The sequence below is a fragment of the Aristolochia californica genome, unplaced genomic scaffold (genome assembly GCF_029961685.1).
Source record: "Aristolochia californica isolate CCGP_79_NKW_82.1479 unplaced genomic scaffold, dmAriCali1.0.hap1 SCAF_15, whole genome shotgun sequence".
In the NCBI taxonomy this organism is placed as follows: domain Eukaryota; kingdom Viridiplantae; phylum Streptophyta; class Magnoliopsida; order Piperales; family Aristolochiaceae; genus Aristolochia; species Aristolochia californica.
Window position 1 is genome coordinate 21,621,994 of NW_027181826.1, and position 22,250 is coordinate 21,644,243.

At 37.8% G+C, this 22,250-nt stretch overlaps 2 protein-coding genes across 5 annotated transcripts; one reads left to right on the forward strand and one right to left on the reverse strand.

Annotated features, from left to right (window-relative positions):
- The first annotated feature begins 558 nt into the window (after positions 1–558).
- Positions 559–17,328, forward strand: LOC137952274 (protein FLX-like 1). 4 transcript variants are annotated; one of them, XR_011112207.1, is made up of 7 exons: positions 559–657; positions 1,040–1,687; positions 1,873–2,036; positions 2,761–2,843; positions 2,942–3,137; positions 6,707–6,808; positions 16,844–17,328. XR_011112207.1 is itself a non-coding variant. In XM_068799391.1 (5 exons), exons 2-5 carry the CDS (start codon positions 1,065–1,067, stop codon positions 3,032–3,034), a joined length of 963 nt encoding a protein of 320 aa, XP_068655492.1. In that variant the 5' UTR covers positions 559–657; positions 1,040–1,064; the 3' UTR covers positions 3,035–3,366. The 4 variants fall into 4 exon arrangements, 3 of the variants coding, with proteins under 3 accessions (XP_068655492.1, XP_068655493.1, XP_068655494.1); XM_068799391.1 differs by lacking the exons at positions 6,707–6,808; positions 16,844–17,328 and having other exon boundaries at positions 2,942–3,366; XM_068799392.1 differs by lacking the exons at positions 6,707–6,808; positions 16,844–17,328 and having other exon boundaries at positions 1,061–1,687; positions 2,942–3,366.
- Positions 17,329–18,145: 817 nt separating this feature from the next.
- On the reverse strand, positions 18,146–20,574 carry LOC137952087 (pentatricopeptide repeat-containing protein At5g66520-like). Its single transcript, XM_068799159.1, has one exon. The coding sequence runs from the start codon at positions 20,559–20,561 to the stop codon at positions 18,627–18,629; it is 1,935 nt and encodes a 644-aa protein (XP_068655260.1). The 5' UTR covers positions 20,562–20,574; the 3' UTR covers positions 18,146–18,626.
- Positions 20,575–22,250: the final 1,676 nt, after the last annotated feature.

Genomic DNA, 22,250 nt, shown 5'->3' on the forward strand with positions numbered 1-22,250 from the left:
TTATTGTAATCATTATAATAATAATTAATATATGAGACAATTTTTAAGTCATTTATTTCAGTTTTGGTATTGTGTTTAATGAAGAGGTCGTTCTATTGGAAATACTTGTGGAAGTGTGGACCCCATTATAAATGATACAAATAAAAACATCCATAATTGGACTGATAGCGGTATTTTGAGTTCTAGTCATGTTAATCATTTATTCGATGTAAGATAAGGTTTAGGTTTAGGGTTTAGGGTTTAAGGTTTAGAGTTTAAAGTCTAGGGTTTAGGGTATTTTATATTTAAACTTTAAACTGACTAAATAAGATATGTAATAATCATTTATTAGGTGTGTATTATATTTTTAGAAAATAAAAATAACTAAAATATGAAGTATAGACTTCATCGATACAGGGAAATAATCAATTTTGGCCTGAATCTTAATGAGAAATATCTGGCCCACAAGATCGACGGTCGGATCAACTAGCCTACTTGCCACGGGAGCCATGATCGCGCTGATGCAGGGATACGTTTTAATTTTAATTTGTTATTACATTTTCCTCGTCGAAGGCTAACAAACCCTAAGCCTTTGTAGATGCTGCGGCCTCCGCGAAAGTAAGCTACCAGCGCAGGTGACTGGTTTCTGAAATTTTTGTTCGTGACTCAGCCTCTCAGGTATGACCCTCCTAAATTGGCAGAATGGTTTCTCTCGCTTGATAAGGGTTTCTGTCTTGTCGTTTTGCTTTAGGTCTTGTATCCCTTTTTGGGTTCTTCAACTGATGGTTTCTTAACTTTTTAAAATATATGCATGGATTGCTGATATGTTATTTCTGGTGCGTTCTTGGGATTTATTCAACTGACAAGTTTTATATGTTTGATCATGTTTTTAAGTTCGTAGTTCTACTTTTTGCAGGAATGTTTAAGACATAATCTTCTGACATTGCTTTAGTTTTGCTTTAATGACGTTAGTATTACTGTTAAGAGTCTTGTTTTGCAGCTTATTTTCTTGGTTGTCGAAGATTGCCTTGGTTGAATCTGTTTCTTGGTCCTTATATAGATTCGTAAATTGTGTTGGTAGCTAGATGTCTGGAAGAAACCGCGGAGGTGGTGGTCATCAGCACCCGGTCAAAGGTGCTGGGCTACTGCCTCCAATCCTTGATGCTCCACCTCCTCATCCATATGCCAGAGGCCACTTTGGTCAGCCACTCCCACACCATGTTCTTCTCGACGAGCTCCGGGATCCACCTCCGCCCTTCCCCCATATGGCCCATCTTCCTCCACACCCGGCTTTTATTGAAGAGCGCCTTGCTGCCCAACACCATGAACTCCAAGCTCTCCTTGTAGACAATCAGCGGCTGGCTGCCACCCATGTAGCGCTGAAACAGGAGTTTGCTTCTGCTCAAAATGAACTCCAGCACATGACCCATGTAGCAGGCTCCATGCATGCGGAGAAGGACATGCAGTTGAGGGAGTTATACGACAAGTCTGTTAAAATGGAAGCTGATCTGCAGGCTACCGAATCCCTCCGAGCTGAGCTCATGCAAGTACGGGCAGATATACAGAAACTTAGTGCCTCAAGGCAAGATCTCAGTAATCAAGTTCAGGCCCTCACACAGGATTTGACAAGAGCAAATGCAGAACTGCAGCAGGCTCCTGCATTGAAGATGGAGATTGATGCCATGAAACAAGAATTGCAGCGTGCAAGGTAGTCATACTTTTTGGCACTATATTGGTTCTATACTAGAATATCATATGATGCTTCAGATATAGTTCTTTGGTGGATTTTGTTTTCCATGGGGATGACCATGATGATTTATTCTGGTTTGAATTTAGTGCGATATGTGTCCTTTTTGATGGATAGCTAAACCTGCTAACTATTTTTATGGGTAGAGCTGCAATTGAGTATGAGAAGAAAGCACATGCTGAGAATTATGAGCAGGGTCAAGCCATGGAAAAGAATTTGATTTCCATGGCACGGGAAGTGGAGAAACTACGTGCTGAGATTGCAAATGCAGAGAAGAGAGCACGTGCGGCTGCGGCTGCTGGGAATCCAGGTATACAGGCTCATAGCTGTGATGTGCTTAATCTATTCTTTCTTGATTTTCCTTTTAGATGTTGCAAAATTCACATGACTATGTTTAACTAGCTTGAGGAGTAAATAAATACAATTTTCTAAAACCATATGAGCTGAGTCACAGAGAATTTTTTTAATAATGTTTTAAGAAATTTCAAAAAAAAGAATCTTGTTCAGGTGTTTATAAAAATCATGCACATGCGTAGGTTATTAGCTGATGAAACTCCACATAATGGACATGCATAAACATTCAAAAAAAAGAATATAAGTAACCTGATTATGGGATGCTTATTTTAATGGTAATTTCTGTAGCTTTTATTTCTTGGCGTAGAAAATTAATTACATAGTATGGAGAGAGTAAAATCACTTCCACAATGCTACAACAGGGGGAAAGAATCCCAACTAGAAGAGAGAGCCAAGATCCTCCTTTAGTAGAGTATCAGATATGCTATTTGCAGTCCTCTGGGTATGCTGCCATTGTAAGACAGAGCTACAATATCTTGATTTCACCAAAGACAAGCAATACCTAGGGGGATTTTATTTTTATTTTTATATTTTCTTTTGGTGAAAGCGGGGGATTCTTTTTTCACCCAGCCAGATCATGAGAATATAAATGATAGTGGTACCTGCTTTCCTGGTTTTTCTAGTGCTTTGCTTTTATGCATATGAATATTAACATTACTTCGAGTCTGTATGATCCACAGGTGGAGCTTATGGTGGAAATTACAGCAATGCTGATGCAGGATATGCAGCAAATCCATACTCTGTAGGCTATGCCATGAATCCTGTATGTATTCTTCCTATGATGAAGATCATTTTCGTTTAGTCATGTGTATACTGGAAGCTTATTTATGTGATTCTTTACCTCTCATTTTTACATCTAAGGTGCAAGGTGGTGCTGATCCTGGCCCTCAGTATGGCACCACACACAATGCCTGGGGAGTGTATGACATGCCAAGAGCTCATGGACGGAGATAACTGACATGTGTGCATATTATGAAAGAGTTGTCTGCTCGTGTTGCTCACCTGGGTCTGGGATCTTTGACTGGAACAAAGTGGCTACATTCATTGAGGCCAAAATGTATGAAACTGTGTTTCTGAAAAACAAGTCTTGTGCATTAGAACGGTTTTTAATGTTCTGCCTTGCAGATTTTGGCATTTTATGATTGCCATGCCCATATGTTATTATTATTTTAATTCAAGATAGCTCCTTTTCTATAGTGTTTTTATATCATGTTAATGGAACTGGATTCTACATGATCTCTGAATGTTCCTTTACCCTGCTTTCAGTCCACAATATGTTAATTTTAGTTCGTTGCCGGGTACTTGCTTTATGTGTCACTATACTAGGTGTAATAGATTTTTTGGCTTATTTCTCCTTCAGTTCATGGGATTTGGTTGGCTAAAAAAAATCATGGGAGTTGGTTAGGATAGTTCATAAAGCTTCCCTTCCTAGCCCATAAGTCAAAGCTCCTAATTTTGCACCCAACCTAGAGGTGCAGCTATTTGTCCACAAGAATTGAAAGCAGTCTTCTGGTTTTCCCATTGCTTCCAGTACATGGGGTTTGACAGGGTTTAGGATCGTGTGAAAGATGATTGTAGAGACATGTAAGAAGTCTTAGTTTGGATGATGGTTTTTTGTATATTCTATATGATGATAGGGGACATTTGGAAGGATCTTTGTGCTGGCTAATAAGATATAACATATAGGAATCTGTGCACAACAGATTTTGTTATTGCAACAACAGAAGACAAACATCGAGGACGTGATTGTGGCAATGGATCCTACAAACCTTCAACTTTGTCATAAAGAAATACCTTCTGTACTTAATACTGATTTGGCATGTTTTAGGGCCAAAATCTTGGGAGCCTTCATATAGTGGTCTCAGCAACTTTTTGGATGCCATTTTTCTCCTTCGTTTACCAAAAAAGTCTAGTTGATTGTGCACCAATGAGTCCAGAATTTTGAATTCAGTTGGTTATGTGTCAGAACTTCAGTTTATGCTGTTTTCAGCTGTCTGATCCAGCTATGGATACTACCATTATCGTATTTGTAATACCTCAGATCCTGTTTCTTTTTGATTTACATCTAACAACAGGCATCATATCATCTCTAATTTAGGATCTCCTACCAGCTGATGTCAAGAGAGAAGTTATTTCTGTTAAAAAAAGAGTGAAATTAGTTGTGCTACCTAAGGTTCTCAAATTACCTTCAGTCATCTTCAACAAACATGCCTAGGCATTCATATTGAAGCTTTTTTAGCCTCTAATGTAGTTGTTGTCATGATCTGATATGTTGCGTCAATGCCATATCTAATCATAAGTGAAGTATCTAGATGGGGCAAAGGAATGCGAGTTCGTGGCATTTAGTAGAATAGGTATTTTGGGAGCTCATTATTTGTTGAAAGCTGTGAAGAGAGAATATTTTTGTCAATTTGACCTGCAATTTGATGGAGCCGCTGGTCGTTGGCGAGACAAGTTGATGGTTGGAGCCTTCACTGTGAGATGAGGTCATGTAAGTGATACTTCTTGAATATTTTTCATTGTATTACTTTACTGGAGTTAGTGTTTTCTCTACTGTTGTTTCTGGACTTCCTCTATGACCTTTAACTTCTTATATTTTATAGGTCTTTATGGGTGTGTCATTTTGTTTTTTATGCACTTGGGTTGGTCTTCTATAAATCTAAGTTTCACTGTTTCAGTGCTTGGTCATGATTGTTTTTAAATAATCACTGCTGACTCAGTGGCTTTTCAAAGGTGGGGATGTTACTGTTAAGCCTCTGTCTTCAGACTTTTGCTCCAGTGAGCGGTTCTCTGTTTAGTCGTTGAATATATAGATAAGGTTATGGTGGAGAATATTTAAATTATATTGGGCAAGGGACCTCATCTTGATGTCTGAACTGGTTTAACAAATGTTTCTTGCCTCTGTTATAATTAGGTGTTTCCGTGGGTGTTGTTTCTACTAGCATTGCATTAGCTCCTGGATATCAGAATGGCTGAGGTTTGTGATAAAAGTGAAAACAGATTGGTTGCACATGCACAGGGATGCATGTTTTTGAAGGTTGATGGATTATGGTGGGTTTAGTGTTCAGGGAAAGTGAAACATAGAAACTGAAGTTGATCTTCTCACAGAGAAACTGAAGTTGAATTCCAGGGTGATATGTTTTCCATGTTAGAATGAGTTTTTTGTGCTAGTGGTAATAGAGTGCATAGTGTGGGGGCCACTTTATGTTTTATATTAAATTGCAAGTTGCAATTAGCAATAGCATCAGGCCACCTTAGTTCACTTGAAACTCTTCTAGAAAAGTGAAATCTGCACTTTTTCATGGTAGTTCACTTCTCTCCCATTTAGGTTTGTGTGGGTTGAGTGAAATCTGTGGATGAAGTGAAATCCCCAGTGGGCAGTTGTTTTTTGGCTAATTTATTTTAGTGAAGTTCAGTCCTCATGGTGGCTTTCTCTGTGCTTAACCGGGCCTATATTCTTCTTTGTTTGCGTTTGTAATTTTTTTGTTTCAACGGTAGGCAGTGACTGTTCTTTACTTAATTAGAGAAAAGAATACAGCATGATCCACAAAGTTCAATGAGCTAGTGAGCGCATGTTTCCCATGTAGCTACGTAGTTTAGCATTTTGCTTCTCAAACATTTAGTTTAAAAAGTGTGTGTTATTGTATTGTTCAAAAAAACGGTGATTGTATTGTTCAAAAAGATCTTGTCATTGTAAGTTGACTTCATCACGAAGAAAGTGAATTTTTTTATATAGGATATGGTAGTTAGAATATATTTTTGTTCTGTGGAGTACTTGACACTTTGGAATTCAGGATATTGGTCAAGTCCAGTTTGGACCAAATGAAGTTTATGCTTTGTAGCTGCTGCCTTCTTACTGTGGGAAGCCATTCTTGATTAAGTCATGACTGTTTGTTCATCCTGTTGACTAGCTATTATGGTTTTCATCATTTTCATTGGGAAATTGACACAGTTTTGGCTTTTCAAATAGAATACATGACAAGTAAATGAAAACTGGATTTTTACATGAAATGTTGGCCTTTCCAGATTCCACAAGTCAATGAAAACTGTGTTTGTGAAAGAACAGTTTTCACCCCTTCAGTGATTTACTTGATATTTCTTCTTCAAAGTGGTTGCACATTTAGCTTCCATAGCAGGAGCTTGGTTGGACTAATTCATGCACGAGCTCACTCAGTTGTTGGTTTAGTATTATGGCTATAATTCCGTGCAGTTTGTTTTAACTATAAAGTATTAAAATTTTGTTTTAGCAGCACTTCAGTGAATGTTTTGACTGCCATCAAATTCTTGTTAGACACCAGAGTCCAGTCTCTATGTTGCTCTCCAATTAGGGTTGCATTATTCCCAGCCTATCTCATGTAAACTGTTGTAACTGCATGGTTCAATATGGGCTAGCTTGCGTCTGTTCTGTAAATTTTGTGGATTTTTTAATCATAATGAAGTATGCTTTTTCCTGTTTGTGTGCTTTATTAGTATTGTTTAATTATTCTTTGAGGCCCACCATATGTATATTTTAATAGGAAATAAAAGCTTTCAGATTATTAATTCTTCATGGCATATGATCTTTATGTTGCAGAGGTTCATTTTCTTGGTTTAACATTATTACACATTTTTTATTTTCTTTTGCAGGAACAATGCTTGATTCTGTTGTCCATGTATGTCATGACAAATGGAACATTTTTTATGCTCCATCAGATTTCTTTTATCTCTCTGTTTGGCGGAATCTGAGAGGTACACATCCCCTGTTCCAAGATTGCGCTGTTACTCTTATTCTGCAAGATCTATTCTTTTGTTGTATGTTGCTGTCAAATTACCCTTATGTTAGCATTGCTGCATAATCTGTTTTATGGTTGTCACTTTTATTTGTGTAAATACGACAGCCAGTGGAGTGATTACTTATAATCTGGTTGAATATTAAGTACATGAATGTTGTCTTACTAAGTTATGTCAGTTGTTGGCTTGAGAAATACCTGTGTTAGCTCCAAGCCTATGACTGATGCCTTAGATTAAAAGAAGCCAGCCAGTTTTAAAACTATTTGGCTGCAGAAGTTGGCATTAGGTTTGTTATTTGGAAGGTAAAGGAAATGTTATCAATTTGTTTCACATTCTTCATCGAGTAAAGTAGTTTGTTTTTTGAGTAAAAATGTACTTCTGTTATTTTAGAAGGATAAGGATGCTCCACTGAAGTATAACAAAGGTGTGTGCAGGTGAAGTTTTTCGCCCTTTTGAAGGTTACAATATTTAAAAAATGCCACTTTTCTCTAACATCTATAAAAATACCAGAGTTTGCATTTTGAAATGAACATTAACCATGAGCACATAGGAGAAGGATAACTATAGAATATGAAGAGGTGACATTTAATCACATTTAGATATCGTGTTTGGCTAACTTAGTTGGATATCAAATCCATATTGATTTTAAAGAAATAAACTTCTAGTTCACCTTGCAATATGGCTAGATGGTTTTAATGTGTTATTGATTGATGGTTCAATTTCTCTTATAGGCTAAAAAGAATCATTTTCATGTACCCCTCTTGTTTATGTATAAGCCCATATTGCAATGGTGTGAGAGGTTACTGTTCCTCCTTTTAAGTGATTATAAGCAATTCCCATTCCCGCATCACTTGTGGGCTCCTTGCTCATTTGTATAGAAAATTTCAATACTGTTGAAAACTACCCATTTTCTCTGCTGTGCTGTGAAAGGAAAAATTCTCACATATCAGGTTTAAGCCAAAAATGGCAAAATTCGCCTTGATGTCCATGGGACAGTAGACTACTTGCTCATGGAGAAGAACTTCACTTTTGATGTTGGGGTGTCATTCTCTTGAAGTTTGGGTTTTGTCTGTCCCTGCCGAACTTGTTTCTACAATTCTTTCTTGGTCTACAAGTATGGAAAAATCTATGGCTTCTCTCTATGGCACCTGTCATATTGAGAACTTGGAATGAGCTTATTAGTTGAGCTTTGAGGTGAAAATTCTTCTGGTGGTGTGTCGTTCTGTGGAAAACTCATTCTTCATCAATTTACTGCACGTCCTTCATCCAGTACAGACATTTCTTTTTCGAGTAAATGTACTTTTTGTTATTTTTAGGTGGATAAGGATGCTTGAGTGAAGTATAGCGGTGGTGCCATTCAGAAAAAGAGTATTGTAACGGTGCCCACAGTTAAGTTTTTCACTCTTTGAAGGTCCCATTGTTAGAAAGATAATGGAGAGATTGGATCTCAAGTTGTATATATTTTGTATCAATCTGAATCAATGGCTTTGTTAAAGGTTAAGGCAGGGGGACCTCCTTTGCACGCTTCTACTCAATGTGGTTGGAGAAACTTTTTGGTTCTTTTTTAACTTGGATCCCAAATGTTGGGCAACTGGTTTCAGGCGGTCAATAGTTCCATGCCAAATCCCATTATTGCAATTTGCTAATATCTCAGAATGTGCTTTTGTAAAGGGATTGAGGTGGAATCTCTAGTCCTAAACTCATTGCACACCCTTTTTGAAGTGATCTTAGGACCAAAAGTTAATTAGAATGAATTTGGGATCTTTGGGATAAATATAGCTAAAATTGACTGAAGTTCTAGATTGCAAATTGTTAGGCCTGACTTTCACATTCTTCGGTCTGCTCTTATCTTCGGAAGTCCATCTAAGCTCTTGTGGGCCGCCATAGTGGAAAAGTTAGAGAGGTGCTTTGCCAATTAGAAAGGGAAGCTTTTCGCCCTTGTTGGATGGGCCATACTTGTCAGATTCCCCTTGGCAGGACTTTATTCAAGCTCAATGTTTTAGTGAGAAAATTCCCATGATGCTTGTCTCAGATAAATTCCGGTACCTCCTAGTGAATTGGGAAGCTGTTTTGCCAAAAGAAGACAAGGAGAACTTGTATGAGAAGACTCAATCAGTTGAATCAAGCTTTGTTAGCAAAATGTTTATGGAGATTTCCTATTGAAAAATTTACTCTATGGATGAATTTATGTGTAAAGTATAATTATGCTTTTCTCATGACTCCCTTCGAACTTTGTCACATACAGATCTTCGCATCTTTGCAAATCATCTGTTGATTAAAGTTTTAAATATCAAGTAAGGGTATTTTGGTTATATATTCTGTAGTAGTCCATAGTTGTATCAACAAGATTGTGTTTTGTTAGAAGTCTATAGTTCATATCACATGTTATTCTGATGTGTAGCTTGAGTTATACCCCCAACAGAGTTTTGAGGTATGGGGGGTAGTTACATAAATAGACATCAAGGTACTTAAGTGATGAATAAAAAGGGGAACATGGTCCATTTTTATCCCCATCAAGTGCCTCTCTTAACAACACCCTCTACTCTTTTGTCATTCTATTTCTTCTTTTTTCATCTTCACCTATTTTGCATATTTTAACATGGTACCAGAGCAATAAAGTCCTGATTTAGTGCTTGTAAACACTCTTTTCTTCTTCTCTTACGTCTCAGTTCTTTGAAAAATGGGATTTCAGGATTTGTTGTTGATCGAAAGTCAAGGTTAAATTTTTTCCATATTTTTTGTGCCATAATCCTAGGATTGTTGACTTGTATTACCAATTGAGTAGTTATATGTTTGATAAGTGTCCTAAGGGGGTTGTGCCTTGGAATTTTTCCTAATTAAAATGTGCACATGATCCCAATCCTTGGTCTAGCGCCCGAGTCGACTACAAAAAGGCTTATGTCAGCAATTTTTTGGGGAAATGTAATTGGTTTAGGGTTCAAATTGGTATTATCAAGTTTGGATTTGTACGCTGTTCTAGGATTGAGTTTTTTTTGTTCAAAACCCTAATGTTGAAGTGGGGCCCAAATTGCCTGCATAGGCATTGATCTATGCTTGATATCTATCATTGTGGTGTTGATTGTGTTTATCATCTATGATTGATTCTGGTGAGATAATTACTACCACTAATTACTACCACAAAAGAGTTTGGGACTTCTGAAGGGAAATACACTAATTTCAGAGAAGTTGAATGGTTAAAATTATTTGAGTTAGTCTTAGTGTATACAAATTTATGAATTGTTCACTTATATTTTATTCTACTCATTGGGTATTTCAAGATCCCTTTCCATGAAGGATGATTTGTTCACGATGTGAGAGAGGTGGACTTTATCACCTAGAAGGCTCATCACAAACGGCTTTTTCCACAGTCCACACTACTATATCTCTCCATGCTACTATATCTCCCTTCAAGTGGCATATGCAGTTAGGTCATCTTTCTTTGACTAAGTTCATTCAATTGTTGCTGGAATTACCATCCAGTTTATCGTTTCAATATGAGTTGTGTCAACTTGGAAAACATCATCAGACTTCATTTCCTTTAAGTTAAACAGAAACAGAAAGTAGTAGTATATTTTTGATACCACTCTCGGATGTATGGAGACTATGTCTACTTCCCAATGTTCTTGGTTACAAGTGTTTTGTTTCCTTTATTTATGATTTCGTTCGTTGTACATGGATGGCTCCTGTAGGAGATGTTTGAAGTGTTCAATGTATTTTAGATTTTTTATAATGACATAAATTCTTTGTTTGATGCATCTCTTTGCGTTTTTCATATTGATAATGGGTTAGAATTTATGAATTAGAAATTTGATTTTTTCAATTAGAGTCATGGAATAATTCACCAATCTTCATGTGTGTTTATTCCACAACAAAATGAAGAAGCAGAGAGAATCGTCATCTTTTGAAAGTTGCTCTTACTATGTTACTTCATATGCATCTCTTAAAATTTTATTGGGGTGATGTAGTGCTTTTTTTTTGAAATGATGCTGAATTTTATTATGAGAGCTTAAACGAGCAGATTACACGAGAGAAAGCCTTCCCAAACAATGAGAGAATGCTGGGAGGTTCCGAATTTTGTCAATTTATCAGCCAAAGAATTGACTAATCTAGGAACGAGGTTCCAATTACAATGCATGGATGACACAATGTCAACAATACAATCAGTGATTGGCTAGTGCCGCCAAGGAGGGGAGCTTTCTTTTGAACACCAGCTGATGACAATCTTTGAGTCACCTTCGATAATTAGCTTGCCATGGAGCCGCTCTTTAAAGATTTGGAGGCCGAATAGAAGAGTACTCATTTCAGCAGTATTTGAATTAGCAATAACCATCGGCCCTGCATAGGATAGAAATGGTCTCCACTGCTGTCTCTGAAAACACCACCTTCTTCAGCCAGCCCAGGATAGCCTAAAGCACTACCATCAAAATTGAGTTTGATGCAGTCGTAGGGGGGAGGATCCCAAGTGGCCATAACCGAATTCGACCATGTGCTCTATCAAACCCCAATTTTCTCGAAGGGAGACGCCCGATAGAGAAACAAACTCCTTCCTAGAATGTAGCCAGCTCGAGATAAGGCCCACTGCCTGAGAAGCTATATTATCCCGGTTGCTAGCCTTGGAGTTGAATCTCCGGTTGTTTCGCTCTAGCCATATACACCATGGGACATGTGCAAGGCATGCCAAGAGAATTATCTTGCCCAACTTAGGAAGGTGTATCCCCATAACCATCTCAAAGGTGCCAAAAAGGTCTTGATGTAGCCCCATTTGGAGACCAATCTTCTGAAATGTCTTCATCCAGACTTGCCATGAAAAGTTGCTATGGAAGAGAACATGCTGGACTATCTCGTCGCACACACCACAAAGGGGACAAGTGCGATTGGGGCGGTGTAACCTCTTTTATGGAGGTTGTCAGAGGTGAGAATCTGTTCCCTGATGGCCGTCCACACGAAGAATTTGATTTTATTAGGCGTTGAGAGCTTCCATTGTAGGTTTGCCTTGTTCTCATGCATGCTGTAATCTTGTTTTCTAATGTGAGAGTAGGCGGATGCAACTGTGAATCGGCCATTAATACTGGGCTTCCATGTCAGTTTATCAACAACATGCTCACGAATAGTAGTGCTGCTGAGTCTGGAGAGGAGAGAGCAAAAAACCGTAGTTTCCTCATCATTTAATCCTCGACGAAACGTAAGACTCCATGAGCGATCTCTCCAAGAATCAGCCACTGAGCAAGAGAGGTCCCTCGTCACCCTAGAGAGCCCCGGGAAATCCTCAGAGAGGGGGTGGGGGCCGCACCATTCATCCGACCAAAAGAGGAGGGTCCTTCCATTGCCTGTGTGAAAGGAAGTTGCATCTCTGAATATTGGGAGGAGTTTTTGAGTTGATTTCCATATCGGGGATAGGAGCCGAGTAGCACTATCTTCCCTCCACAAGGCACCTGGAGGTTAAAGATAGAACCTGTCCATATCACCCCATAGGCTGTTATGCTTGATGTTGAAGTTCCAGATCCATTTGAGCAAAAGGGCATTGTTCATCTCCTTCGTAGGCCGAATGCTTAAACCACCCCGATTTTGGGGCATGCAAATATCCTTCCAACTCACCAAATGATATCTGAAGGTGTCCTCTGATCCCCTCCAGAGAAAACGTCGATAGATGGAGTCAATCCTGTTGCAAACGGAGGCCGGACAGTGCATGAATGATAATAAATAGTTTGACAGTCTTGCTAAACAAGACTTGAGGAGAGTGAGCCGCCGAGTAGTAGATAAAAGCTTAATGCGTGCCTTCTAATAAATAGGATGCTTTTATCTATACTTGGACAAAAAATTCCTCTCCAGATATGGAATCCTAAAGCTGCTCTATTTTCCCTCTATCCCCATACCTTTGGGTGCGTGTGCTTTATGAACGTGTTTGGTTTTTTAGTTGATAAATTGTCTGATTGAGTTGTTTAATGGTGTTTCTTGTTTATTATCATACACTAAAGGGATATAAATGTAATTGTCCTTTCACAAGAAAAACATTTATATCAGTTGATGTAACATTCTTTGAAGATGTTCCATTCTTTTCTTGGTCAAACAAGGTGTCCACACCATGTCTTGTTGATATAGGTATCTTAGTTATGTGGAGGATGTTCCTAGTTACAAGTCCATCATTGCAGCACAAAAGCCACAACAGGTTTATCAAAGACAAAAGTCTTTTAAGATACCAAGAAAAGTTCTCTTTCTCCCACCTGTGCCTGAACCCTCTTTGTCTTCGGCTTCTGAGGTATGTAATTTAAATCTTCCCATTGCTCTTAGAAAATGTGTCAAATGTCAACTAGACATTCTCTTTATCTAATTTGTCTCATTTGATTCTCTTTCTAGTCGTCACAAAAAGTTTGCACTATTCCTTTTCTTCTTGTAATATCCCCTTTTCAGTGCAAGCAAGCTATAGATGTTGAAGTGGAGGCTTGAAGTGATCATGGTACATGGATATTTTGTGATCATGCTACAATTGTGGGGGTATATACTGTGAAATATGAAGCTGGTGGCTCCATTGACAGGTATAAAGCAATACTGGTAACAAAGGGGTATACTCAAACTTATGGCATAGATGTGTTTGGGACTCTCTTGTAGCTAGATTGACCTTAGGTAAAATTCTTGTATCTGTAGCAGTGAATTGGGGAAGACCCTTGTTTCAGCTGGATATCAAGAATACCTTTTTGTATGGTAATCTAGAAGAAGATGTGTATATGGAGCAACTTCCTGGGTATATTGCTTTGAGGGAGAATGGGAAAGTGTACAAATTAAAGAAGAATTTATGGACTCACGTAGAGTCTTAGAGCATGGTTTGATAAGTTCAGCCAGGTAGTAATATCTTTTGGTTTTACTTGAAGTCATTGTGTCCACTCATTATTTTGTTATGAAAAGACAATATGCAGTTGTAGTGTTTCTTGTGTATATAGATGGCATTATTTTTTTTTGGGAAACGACAAGAGGGAATTGAAAAAGTGATGGAACATTTGGCTAAGCATTTTCAAATCAAAGATTTGTGTTTGCTCAAATACTTCCTTGGGATAGAATTTGCTTGGGATTAAGGCAGAAATTCTTTTAACCCAAAGGAAGTATGTTACATATACGCTACAGGAGTATGGTCTGCTAGGAGCTAAACCTATGGAGACATCAATGGAGGTTTGTAATGATCTCATATGAGGACAATGATGAACTTAGAGATAAAAAAATGTATTGGAGGTTGGTTGGGAAGTTAATTTATACTATAGTTACACATCCTGCTATATTGTTGACTGTTAGTGTGCTGCTTTAATTCTTGGAGTGTCCGCGTAAAGTACATTCAAAAGTTGCTTAGAGGATCTTGTAGTATTTAAAAAGGATTTTTTGGGCAAGGATTGTTTTTTTGAGCCTTGTAGTCTTTTTCGATAAAGGTTGTTTTTAGACGTGGATTATGTGGGGTCTGAGTTGAATTGAAAGTCTACCATTGAGTATTGTGTATTTGTAGGTGAAAATTTAATTAGCTAGAAGAGCAAGAATCAAAATATAGTGGCTCGCTAAAGTGCAAAAGTAGAGTACAAAACTATGACCCTCTCAATAAGTGAACTGATGTGGGTTGAATCTGTTCTCTAGGAGTTGAACCTGCATGTTACATAACCCATGACCACATACATTGATAACCGGGTGACTATTTTCATTGCAACCATTCGTGTTCTACAAGTGGACTAAATATATAGAGATTTATTGTCACTTCATTCGAGATGCAATGATGAGGAAGGAAGTTGCTACTCCCTATGTATGGTCAAGAGACTTACGTGGTGATATCTTTACCAAAGCTTTGGATAAGCGTGATTTTAGCATTTTTTCTAACAAGTTGGGCTTTCTCGACATATATGCTCTAGTTTGAGGAAGAGTGTTCTAAGGGTTATTTGGTCATTTTATGCATTTTATGTTAGTTTGTAGGAGTGTCAGCAAAATTAAGTTTTTGATAGAAGTCTGTGATCCAAATTAGATGTTATTTTGATGTGTAGTTAGAGAGTTTCTAGTTATGAGGGCTAGTTTTGTAAATAGACATCAAGTTAATTTAGTGACGAATAAAAAAGGGAATGGGGTCGATTTTTCCCCTATCAAGTGCTCAACGCACTCTGCTCTTCTCTCATGCTCTTTCTTCTTTCTTCTTTCTTCCTCCTTTCTTCACCTATTTTGCATCTTTTTACATGAACATCTGTTTGTGCCTTATCTCTGATTTGAAGTTAAAAAATGCGACTCCTATGAAGGTTTGAACTGATACATGGAATGGGCAAATGACCTCTTTCCCATCAATATCCAAGATTTTCAGTCTTGCTGTAAATTAGCGCATTACAGTTCAAGAGAATGGTTCATTGCCTTCAGCAGACTGGAATCTTAATTTCAGAAGACCCTTGATGATGAGGAAACTGAGGAACTTGTTGGGTTGTTGCAACTCCTAGATTGGGTGTTTGTCAAGGGTCAAGGAGACATGAAGCCATTTTGAATGCTGAGACCTTGGTCAGTATTGGACAGCTTCCTTTCACAGCTTCTTATCACCTGGGCAACCATTGGAAAAGTCCAAATTGGCTTCTTGGAGGCTTATGAAACCAGCAAAATTTCTCCATTTCATATGATCAACAGCATTGCAGAAGAATATGTGATGAACTAAGTAAGAGGGGGCAAGCTATAGTGAGCTCGCTCTGCAAATCAGGTTGGAGAAACTGCTAATCACTCTTCTAAAATGCTATTACAGCCAATGCTATATCCAGTTGCTTACGCCATTGCATCTCAGAAATTCATTAACGTGAGCATTTCTGGTCCATTTCAAAGCAGGTCAGGCATGATGGAAGTTATCCATAGCTGCTGTCTTTTGACATTGTGGAAAGAAAGGAGTGCTAGGGCATTCCAATGAAGCTAAAAATCTTTAGGGTACAATACAAACAATTCTCCGTATATATCCATTTTTTTAGTGGATCCTTTGTCTTGCTTCTAAAAAGTAAAGAAAAGAGGACCAATAGCCTCATAGTTTAGGGTGGACCTGCCCATTTGATATATAACCAACCCAACAGGCTTGACATTAGTATAATTCTTCTCAATGGAAACATTGTCATTAAATATTATATTTGAATATGGTCATTCTTCCTTGTGTTCAGTCATTTCATATTTGCAGTTAGTCTCATAGGATAGCAGAGAAGGGAGCCTACAAAATTTAACAAGGTCTTCTACATTACATATTCTATGGATGTAAGCAGTCCTCAAGTTATTAAGAAAATTTTAGAACTTGTTTGTGAGTAGAAGGCCCCTCAATTTTGACAACTACAAAACAAAAGCTTGTGTGTGCTTCTAATGTTTTATATGAGTATGCGTAGATACAACCCTTGAAGCTGGTTAGTTAACACTCGGTAAGTTATCTACATGCTTGTGTCCATTTGTGTGTTCATTTATGTTCTGTTGGGAAAGGCTTATTGTCTTTAAACCAACGCGTTTGTCTTGTGTAAAGCTGAATCGTCGTGTTTGGAAGTTTTTGAGAGATGAAGAGGTTTGGGAAGTTCTTGGGAGATGAAGAGACGGTGTTTAGTACTTGAGGAGCATTATTGTACTAGGTGGCTTCTTGTGATGTTGTTTTCATCTGATGGTTCGCTAGTTGATTCTTGAGTGTGTGGGAGCCTCATCAATAAATCCCCATGTGCAGATTGCTGTTTTCTGGCACTGAGCTGGGCCGACTCGTCTGTGATTCAAACTCGGCTCGGTTCTTGCACAGTTTTTTTCCTAAGAGAACAAACTAAAATGATGAGAAAATTAATTTTTAACTATATTTTTAAATTTTTTTTTTTATCTTGAATTGCTTTTCTTGCACGTATCTTGATAGAAAAAACCAGAAGAAAAGAGAAATGAAGAGAATTAAAAGTAAAATTTTCTTGTCCCTAAAAATGGCATATAGATTAAAAAAATGTAACTAAGAAAATTTTTGTACCATATTGTTCTTACATTTTCTTATTGGCACAGATGCGCTCTTGGAGTTGTAATTCGGATGAACGGCATGGGTGTCCCATCTCGTACTCAGCGACACTGAAGCACCATCGGCATGAGAGATTTAGATTACAGTCGCAAGAGTGGTTAATAGATGTAATTTCCAGTGCAAAAAAATTGAGTCTGGATTCTGAAAGAGATTCAATGGCGAAAAGGAAGAGGAATAGGGCGTAGCAATCTGCAGACCTCTCTCAATCTTCATCCTTTGCTCCTATTTGCTCGTATCAGGAGGAATAACAAAATGAGAAGTAGAAGAGCAGGATCCCTCTACAACACCTCTCACAACGGTTTTTTTTTTTTCCTGAAACCTCCGACTTTCCTGCAGAGACTAACTTCTCCAGTTCAGTGTTCTGAACCAAAACTTCATTATTCTCCCCAAATATGCTTTAATTTATGTGTTTTACTTTCTTTACAGTGGATGATTTTCTATTTTAGTGTTGGGTTTAACATAAATAGAAGAATAAAGTTACTAAAACTCTTCTAAATAGAAACATTTCTATAAGACTTCACCTCATACGGCTCCTGTAAGATTGTCATATTAATTATTGTTCTGTCAGATTCATGTAAGACTTTTTGTTCTTCAATATTTACGTTAATATATTTTGTTCTGGCATAAAATATTAGATTACTCGTGTCCTATACTAGTTATAACTCTAGGTTACTCAGTGTCCAAATTTGGCTAATAGACATCACCTCCACTGAGCTAGAAGAGAACAGACATCAACCGACTTCTATCTGATCAATCGCCTGGACAAACACCCTCTAGAAGACAGAATGATCTATCAATCCTTTCTCATTGATTGATCAATTATCGGAATGCAGAGTTATGATTTTTCCCACAAACACTGAGAATGTTACTTCAACCTCTCCTTTCAACATCCAATCGAGACAACCCTTATCTCTTTCACAAAGCTCACTTCTGAGCACAATCAATTCAAACAATAACCCCAACCAACCAGTTGGTGGCATAATTTTTTTTTGGAAAACATACAGATTACTGACCTGGGGCAATTAAACTTGCGACTTTGCAAAAATTCCAAAATCTGAGTAGAGAGTTCTTCTGGGAATGCAGAACAGATATGAAGATATTATCGTCTTTGGATCAATCCTACTGTTATACCATAAAGAGTTTGATAATTAGGAGAAGAGAGAATACAAGGAACTAGCAAGAAAGAGGAGGAAGAATGTTGTTCTCTCATTTGGGCCAGAAATTCCCTAATTCTCTTTTAATTAATCTCAAAATACATGGATATATAAAATTACACAAATATCCTCCAATACCGTATGTAGTAACTCACCTCAACAGTTACAAGCATAGTTGGAAAAGGCCTTACAGCTGTAAATAGAATGATCTTTTCAAGAAGGACCAGATGCAGCCAAACGTTGTCATCTCCAAATGCATGAAAAAAATCAGCTTTTTTTTGAATACCAATGACTGTAAATATTGGATGGGGTATGGCGAATGGTAACTTGGTAATACTATATCCATTGCCCCCCAGCATCCTTGCCATATTATTTCCCATTCTCTAGGTGGCTGTTGTAACTGTGATAAAATTACTTTCACTTTGCAATGCTTACTTCCAAGACGTTGATATAGGCAAGGCATCCACTTGGTTGGGTCGCATGATGAGTGTTTCTTCCAATATCTTGATCTATTTTCAGTTACAAGCACCGTCTAACCCACAGATTGGAATAAAAGTTTTCACATGACAGCTAGCTTTACCAGGCTGATTGATGCCAGGAGGTCAAGAATCTAAGTTCACCAAAAATCCCCACAAGAGCAAAAACCATTTCTGAAATGGTGATATCTGCATCGATCTCTCAAAACAATCTTGCGATCAAAGATCTCAGACAATAGTTTTGCAGCTTCATGGCAATCATCACAAACACGGAGGTTCTTTTTAATGCGAATGGTTCCTCCAGGAATGCTATTGATGAGCCCAAAAGCAATAGCCAGCTTTTCACTATGGTGAGAAAGCGCAGTTCCCTTTTCTTCTTCATCCATGTCAAGCAACACTTGTGTTGTGTCTGGCTTGTAACCAGCCACAATCAGCTTCTCAGTCATTTCAGCCAACATGTCATAGATCTCTTGGCTCTGCATATGTGAAATATCTCCTGCGACAAATCTGTGGACTGCACCTCTTAAATCCACAAAGCTGCAACCCGGTGTCTTGATGACCCCTCGTTCTTTCATTAGTTTCCTCATTTCAGCAACATCTTCCCACCTACCTTTAGCAGCATACATATTAGACAAAAAGACATAACGCCCACTGTGATTGGGTTCCAAATCAAGTAGCCGTTTTCCTACTTGTTCTCCTAGTTCAAAATTCCGAGAAATCCTACAAGCATTAAGAAGTGCACCCCAGACCGCTGCATTGGGTTTCACCGGCATGGTTCTGATGATATCTTCTGCTTTATCTAACATCCCAGTACGGCCATATAGATCAACCATACAACAATAGTGGTGGATATCTGGTTTCAACCCATACACCTTTGACATAGAATCAAAATACCTAAGCCCTTCATCTACCAATCCCGTATGACTACAAGCATTCAGGAGTCCAATGAAAGTTACCCCATTTGGTTTAACTCCACTGTTCTCCATCCGATAGAACAGGTCTAGAGCACTTTTACCCTGCCCATTAATGGCCAAACCTCCTATCATGGCGCTCCAGGTTAACACATTCTTCTCCTCCATGGCATCAAAAACCTCAACTGCCTCATCCACGCACCCACATTTCAAATACATGTCAAGAAGGGCAGTACCCACTCTAACATTAACAACAAAGTACTTGGTCACATACCCGTGAAGCCACTTCCCCTGATCTATTGCTCCTAAATGTGCACAAGCAGAAAGAACGTTCACCAACACACTCTCATTAGGCTCCACCCCTTCATCTAACATCTTCGTAAACATTTCCAAAGCCTCCTTGAAACAACCATCGTCCATGTATGCGTTAATCATCAAACTCCATGAGACAACACGTCTTTCCGGCATTTCATCAAAAACTTTGCAAGCGTCGTCGAAAGACCCGCACTTTAAATACCCTCCAAGTAAAATACTCCAGGAAGCAGCATCATACTCCGAAATGGCATCAAAAGCAAGCCTAGCAGATTCCATCGAGCCGCAGGAAGAATACATGTGAACAAGAAAGTTCAAAACACGCACCTGGGAAGAGAAGCCAAACTTGAAGACATGAGCGTGAATAGCTCTGCCAATGGGAAGTGAAGGGATTCTAGAACATCCTTTCAGAACAAGTGGGAAAGTGTGCCTATCCGGCGAAAGGCATGAAGACTCCAGAATGCGAATATAAAACAGAACAACCTTAAGGGGATCCGAGCTGGAAGCGTGGGCGGAGAGGAGGGTGTTGGTTACGAAAATGTCGGGTTTAGCTATTTGATCATAAACCTGACAGGCGTAAGGAAGAGACCCTTCGGGGGAAAGAGCAGCAAAAGAGAGGAGACGAGATGCGACGGAAGTAGAGTGGAAAATGCCGGTTACGAGCGTTTGAGCATGGATTTGACTGAGGTCTGTGATGGTTTTGCAGGAGCAAAGATGGATTAGGAGAGGGTATCGCGAGAGAAGTTCAGCAGACGGAAACCATATTGGTGTTTTTTTGTCTCGGTTCTGATAATGCCTATCAACTATGTTACGCGCAGGTAGCAAAGACGGCGGACATGAGAGAGCGGCCATGTCTTCCTGACACTAGAAAGTTGAAAGACGCTATAACGTTGAGCTCGTAATATCCAAAAGAGATAATTTATTTATTTATTCAAGCAATTCGTTTTTTGTTCCTCTCTCGGTGGTTGAAGGCGGCTTGTTCATATGGATTGAAGCTCCCTCTCAATTCTTCCATGGTTGCTTAAATTTTCTCAGTAAGAAGAGGTAAGAAGAGGAAAAACAAGAGCTTGAACGTGGAGAGAGAGTGAATGGAAAGAAGTTAACTATTGGGTTGTGTCACCTCATACCTTCTCTCTTAATCCTCTATTTATAACTTCTAAAAATAAATAATTACAAGAATGCCACCATATATGGGCTGGTAAGGTAAATACAAGCTGAAATATGAAGATGATTAAAAATTAATCCCTTTCAATTGTAACTCTCCTACACTCATCAAGCTGATGCATATACATCATTTAGACCTAGTTTGGAATAAATAGAACAAAGAAGACGAGTTATAATTGCTTTAGTGAAGATGTCAACAACTTGACTTTGAGAAGAGACATGTTTCATATATATAATTCTAGCTTGTAATTTCTTTCAAATGAAATAGCAATCAATCTTAATGTGTTTTGTTCTTTCATGAAAGATTAAATTTGAGGCAATGGGTCTGGCTGCTTAATCATGAAACCCAAGTTCAGAGAGTACAACCTTTACTCATAATGGGTTTGTGTTAGTCATATCAATTTTTTCCTTACTATCATATTTTGATTTTATTTACTTCAATATTAATTTTAGTAAAATTTCTTAATCCTTTAATTAGACATAAAAGAGTGAAAAAATAATTTTTATAGATAATAAATATAATATAATATAATTGCATCTATATGAAAGAAAAAGACAAAGAGTCACTTTTTCAATAAAATTTAATGGCTAAAAATAAGATAAAAGAATGGAAAAAAGGAAAAAAGGAAAAAAAAACATGATCAATTAGCAATATAACATGTAGTTGATTAATTTGATTAAATAGAGGGTATTATAGAAATTTTAGGAGAGAAAATAATTCATTTATTGTTTGTCAACGAAAAACATTACTGCTCTATTTATAATAGAGGAAATAGAAAATCAGAGTAAAATTAACTACCTATGTCTCAGTTACACCTATAATAGGATTCCTAATAAGAAACAAAATAAATGACTATTACAAAGAACTGGTAGAATTGAAAGACTCTTCTATGATGCCTCTTCCCATGCGACTCATGTAAGACTTTACAATAGTAATTCTTCTACTATGAGATTCTTTTACCACGAGAGTCATATAAGACTTCTCCATATTTACTTCTTCAACACTCTCCCTCAAGTTGGAGTTACTAACTTCAGCTACGAAAATTTTTTTCACTCTTCAATCTTCAATCTTCCGTTGCCCTCAACACCTTTGGGTGTAAATTCTACATATTTTGTTTTGTTGAATTTATGAAAAAGAGAAATACTTCATTGACTTATTATAGTCAGAGTACGTGAACCTCTATTTATAATAGAAGAAGGTAGTAGAGTCGAATTACAATAAAACTATCTTTGTCCCAATTACACCCAAACTCTAATACTTAAAGATAAGTCATAGCATAATTAAATAACTCAATATAAATAGAAGACAAACATAACTCAAATTAGAATTCTTCTATGAGGACGTGACCATAAGAAAAATATGCCAGCTCATGGTTA

Coding starts and splice junctions, on each gene's coding strand:
- LOC137952274 (XM_068799391.1), top strand. CDS start 1,065: ATGTCTGGAAGAAACCGCGGAGGTGGTGGTCATCAGCACCCGGTCAAA. Junction 1,688..1,872: donor CAAGAATTGCAGCGTGCAAG/GTAGTCATACTT, acceptor TTTTATGGGTAG/AGCTGCAATTGAGTATGAGA. Junction 2,844..2,941: donor TAGGCTATGCCATGAATCCT/GTATGTATTCTT, acceptor TTTACATCTAAG/GTGCAAGGTGGTGCTGATCC.
- LOC137952087 (XM_068799159.1), bottom strand. CDS start 20,561: ATGGCCGCTCTCTCATGTCCGCCGTCTTTGCTACCTGCGCGTAACATA.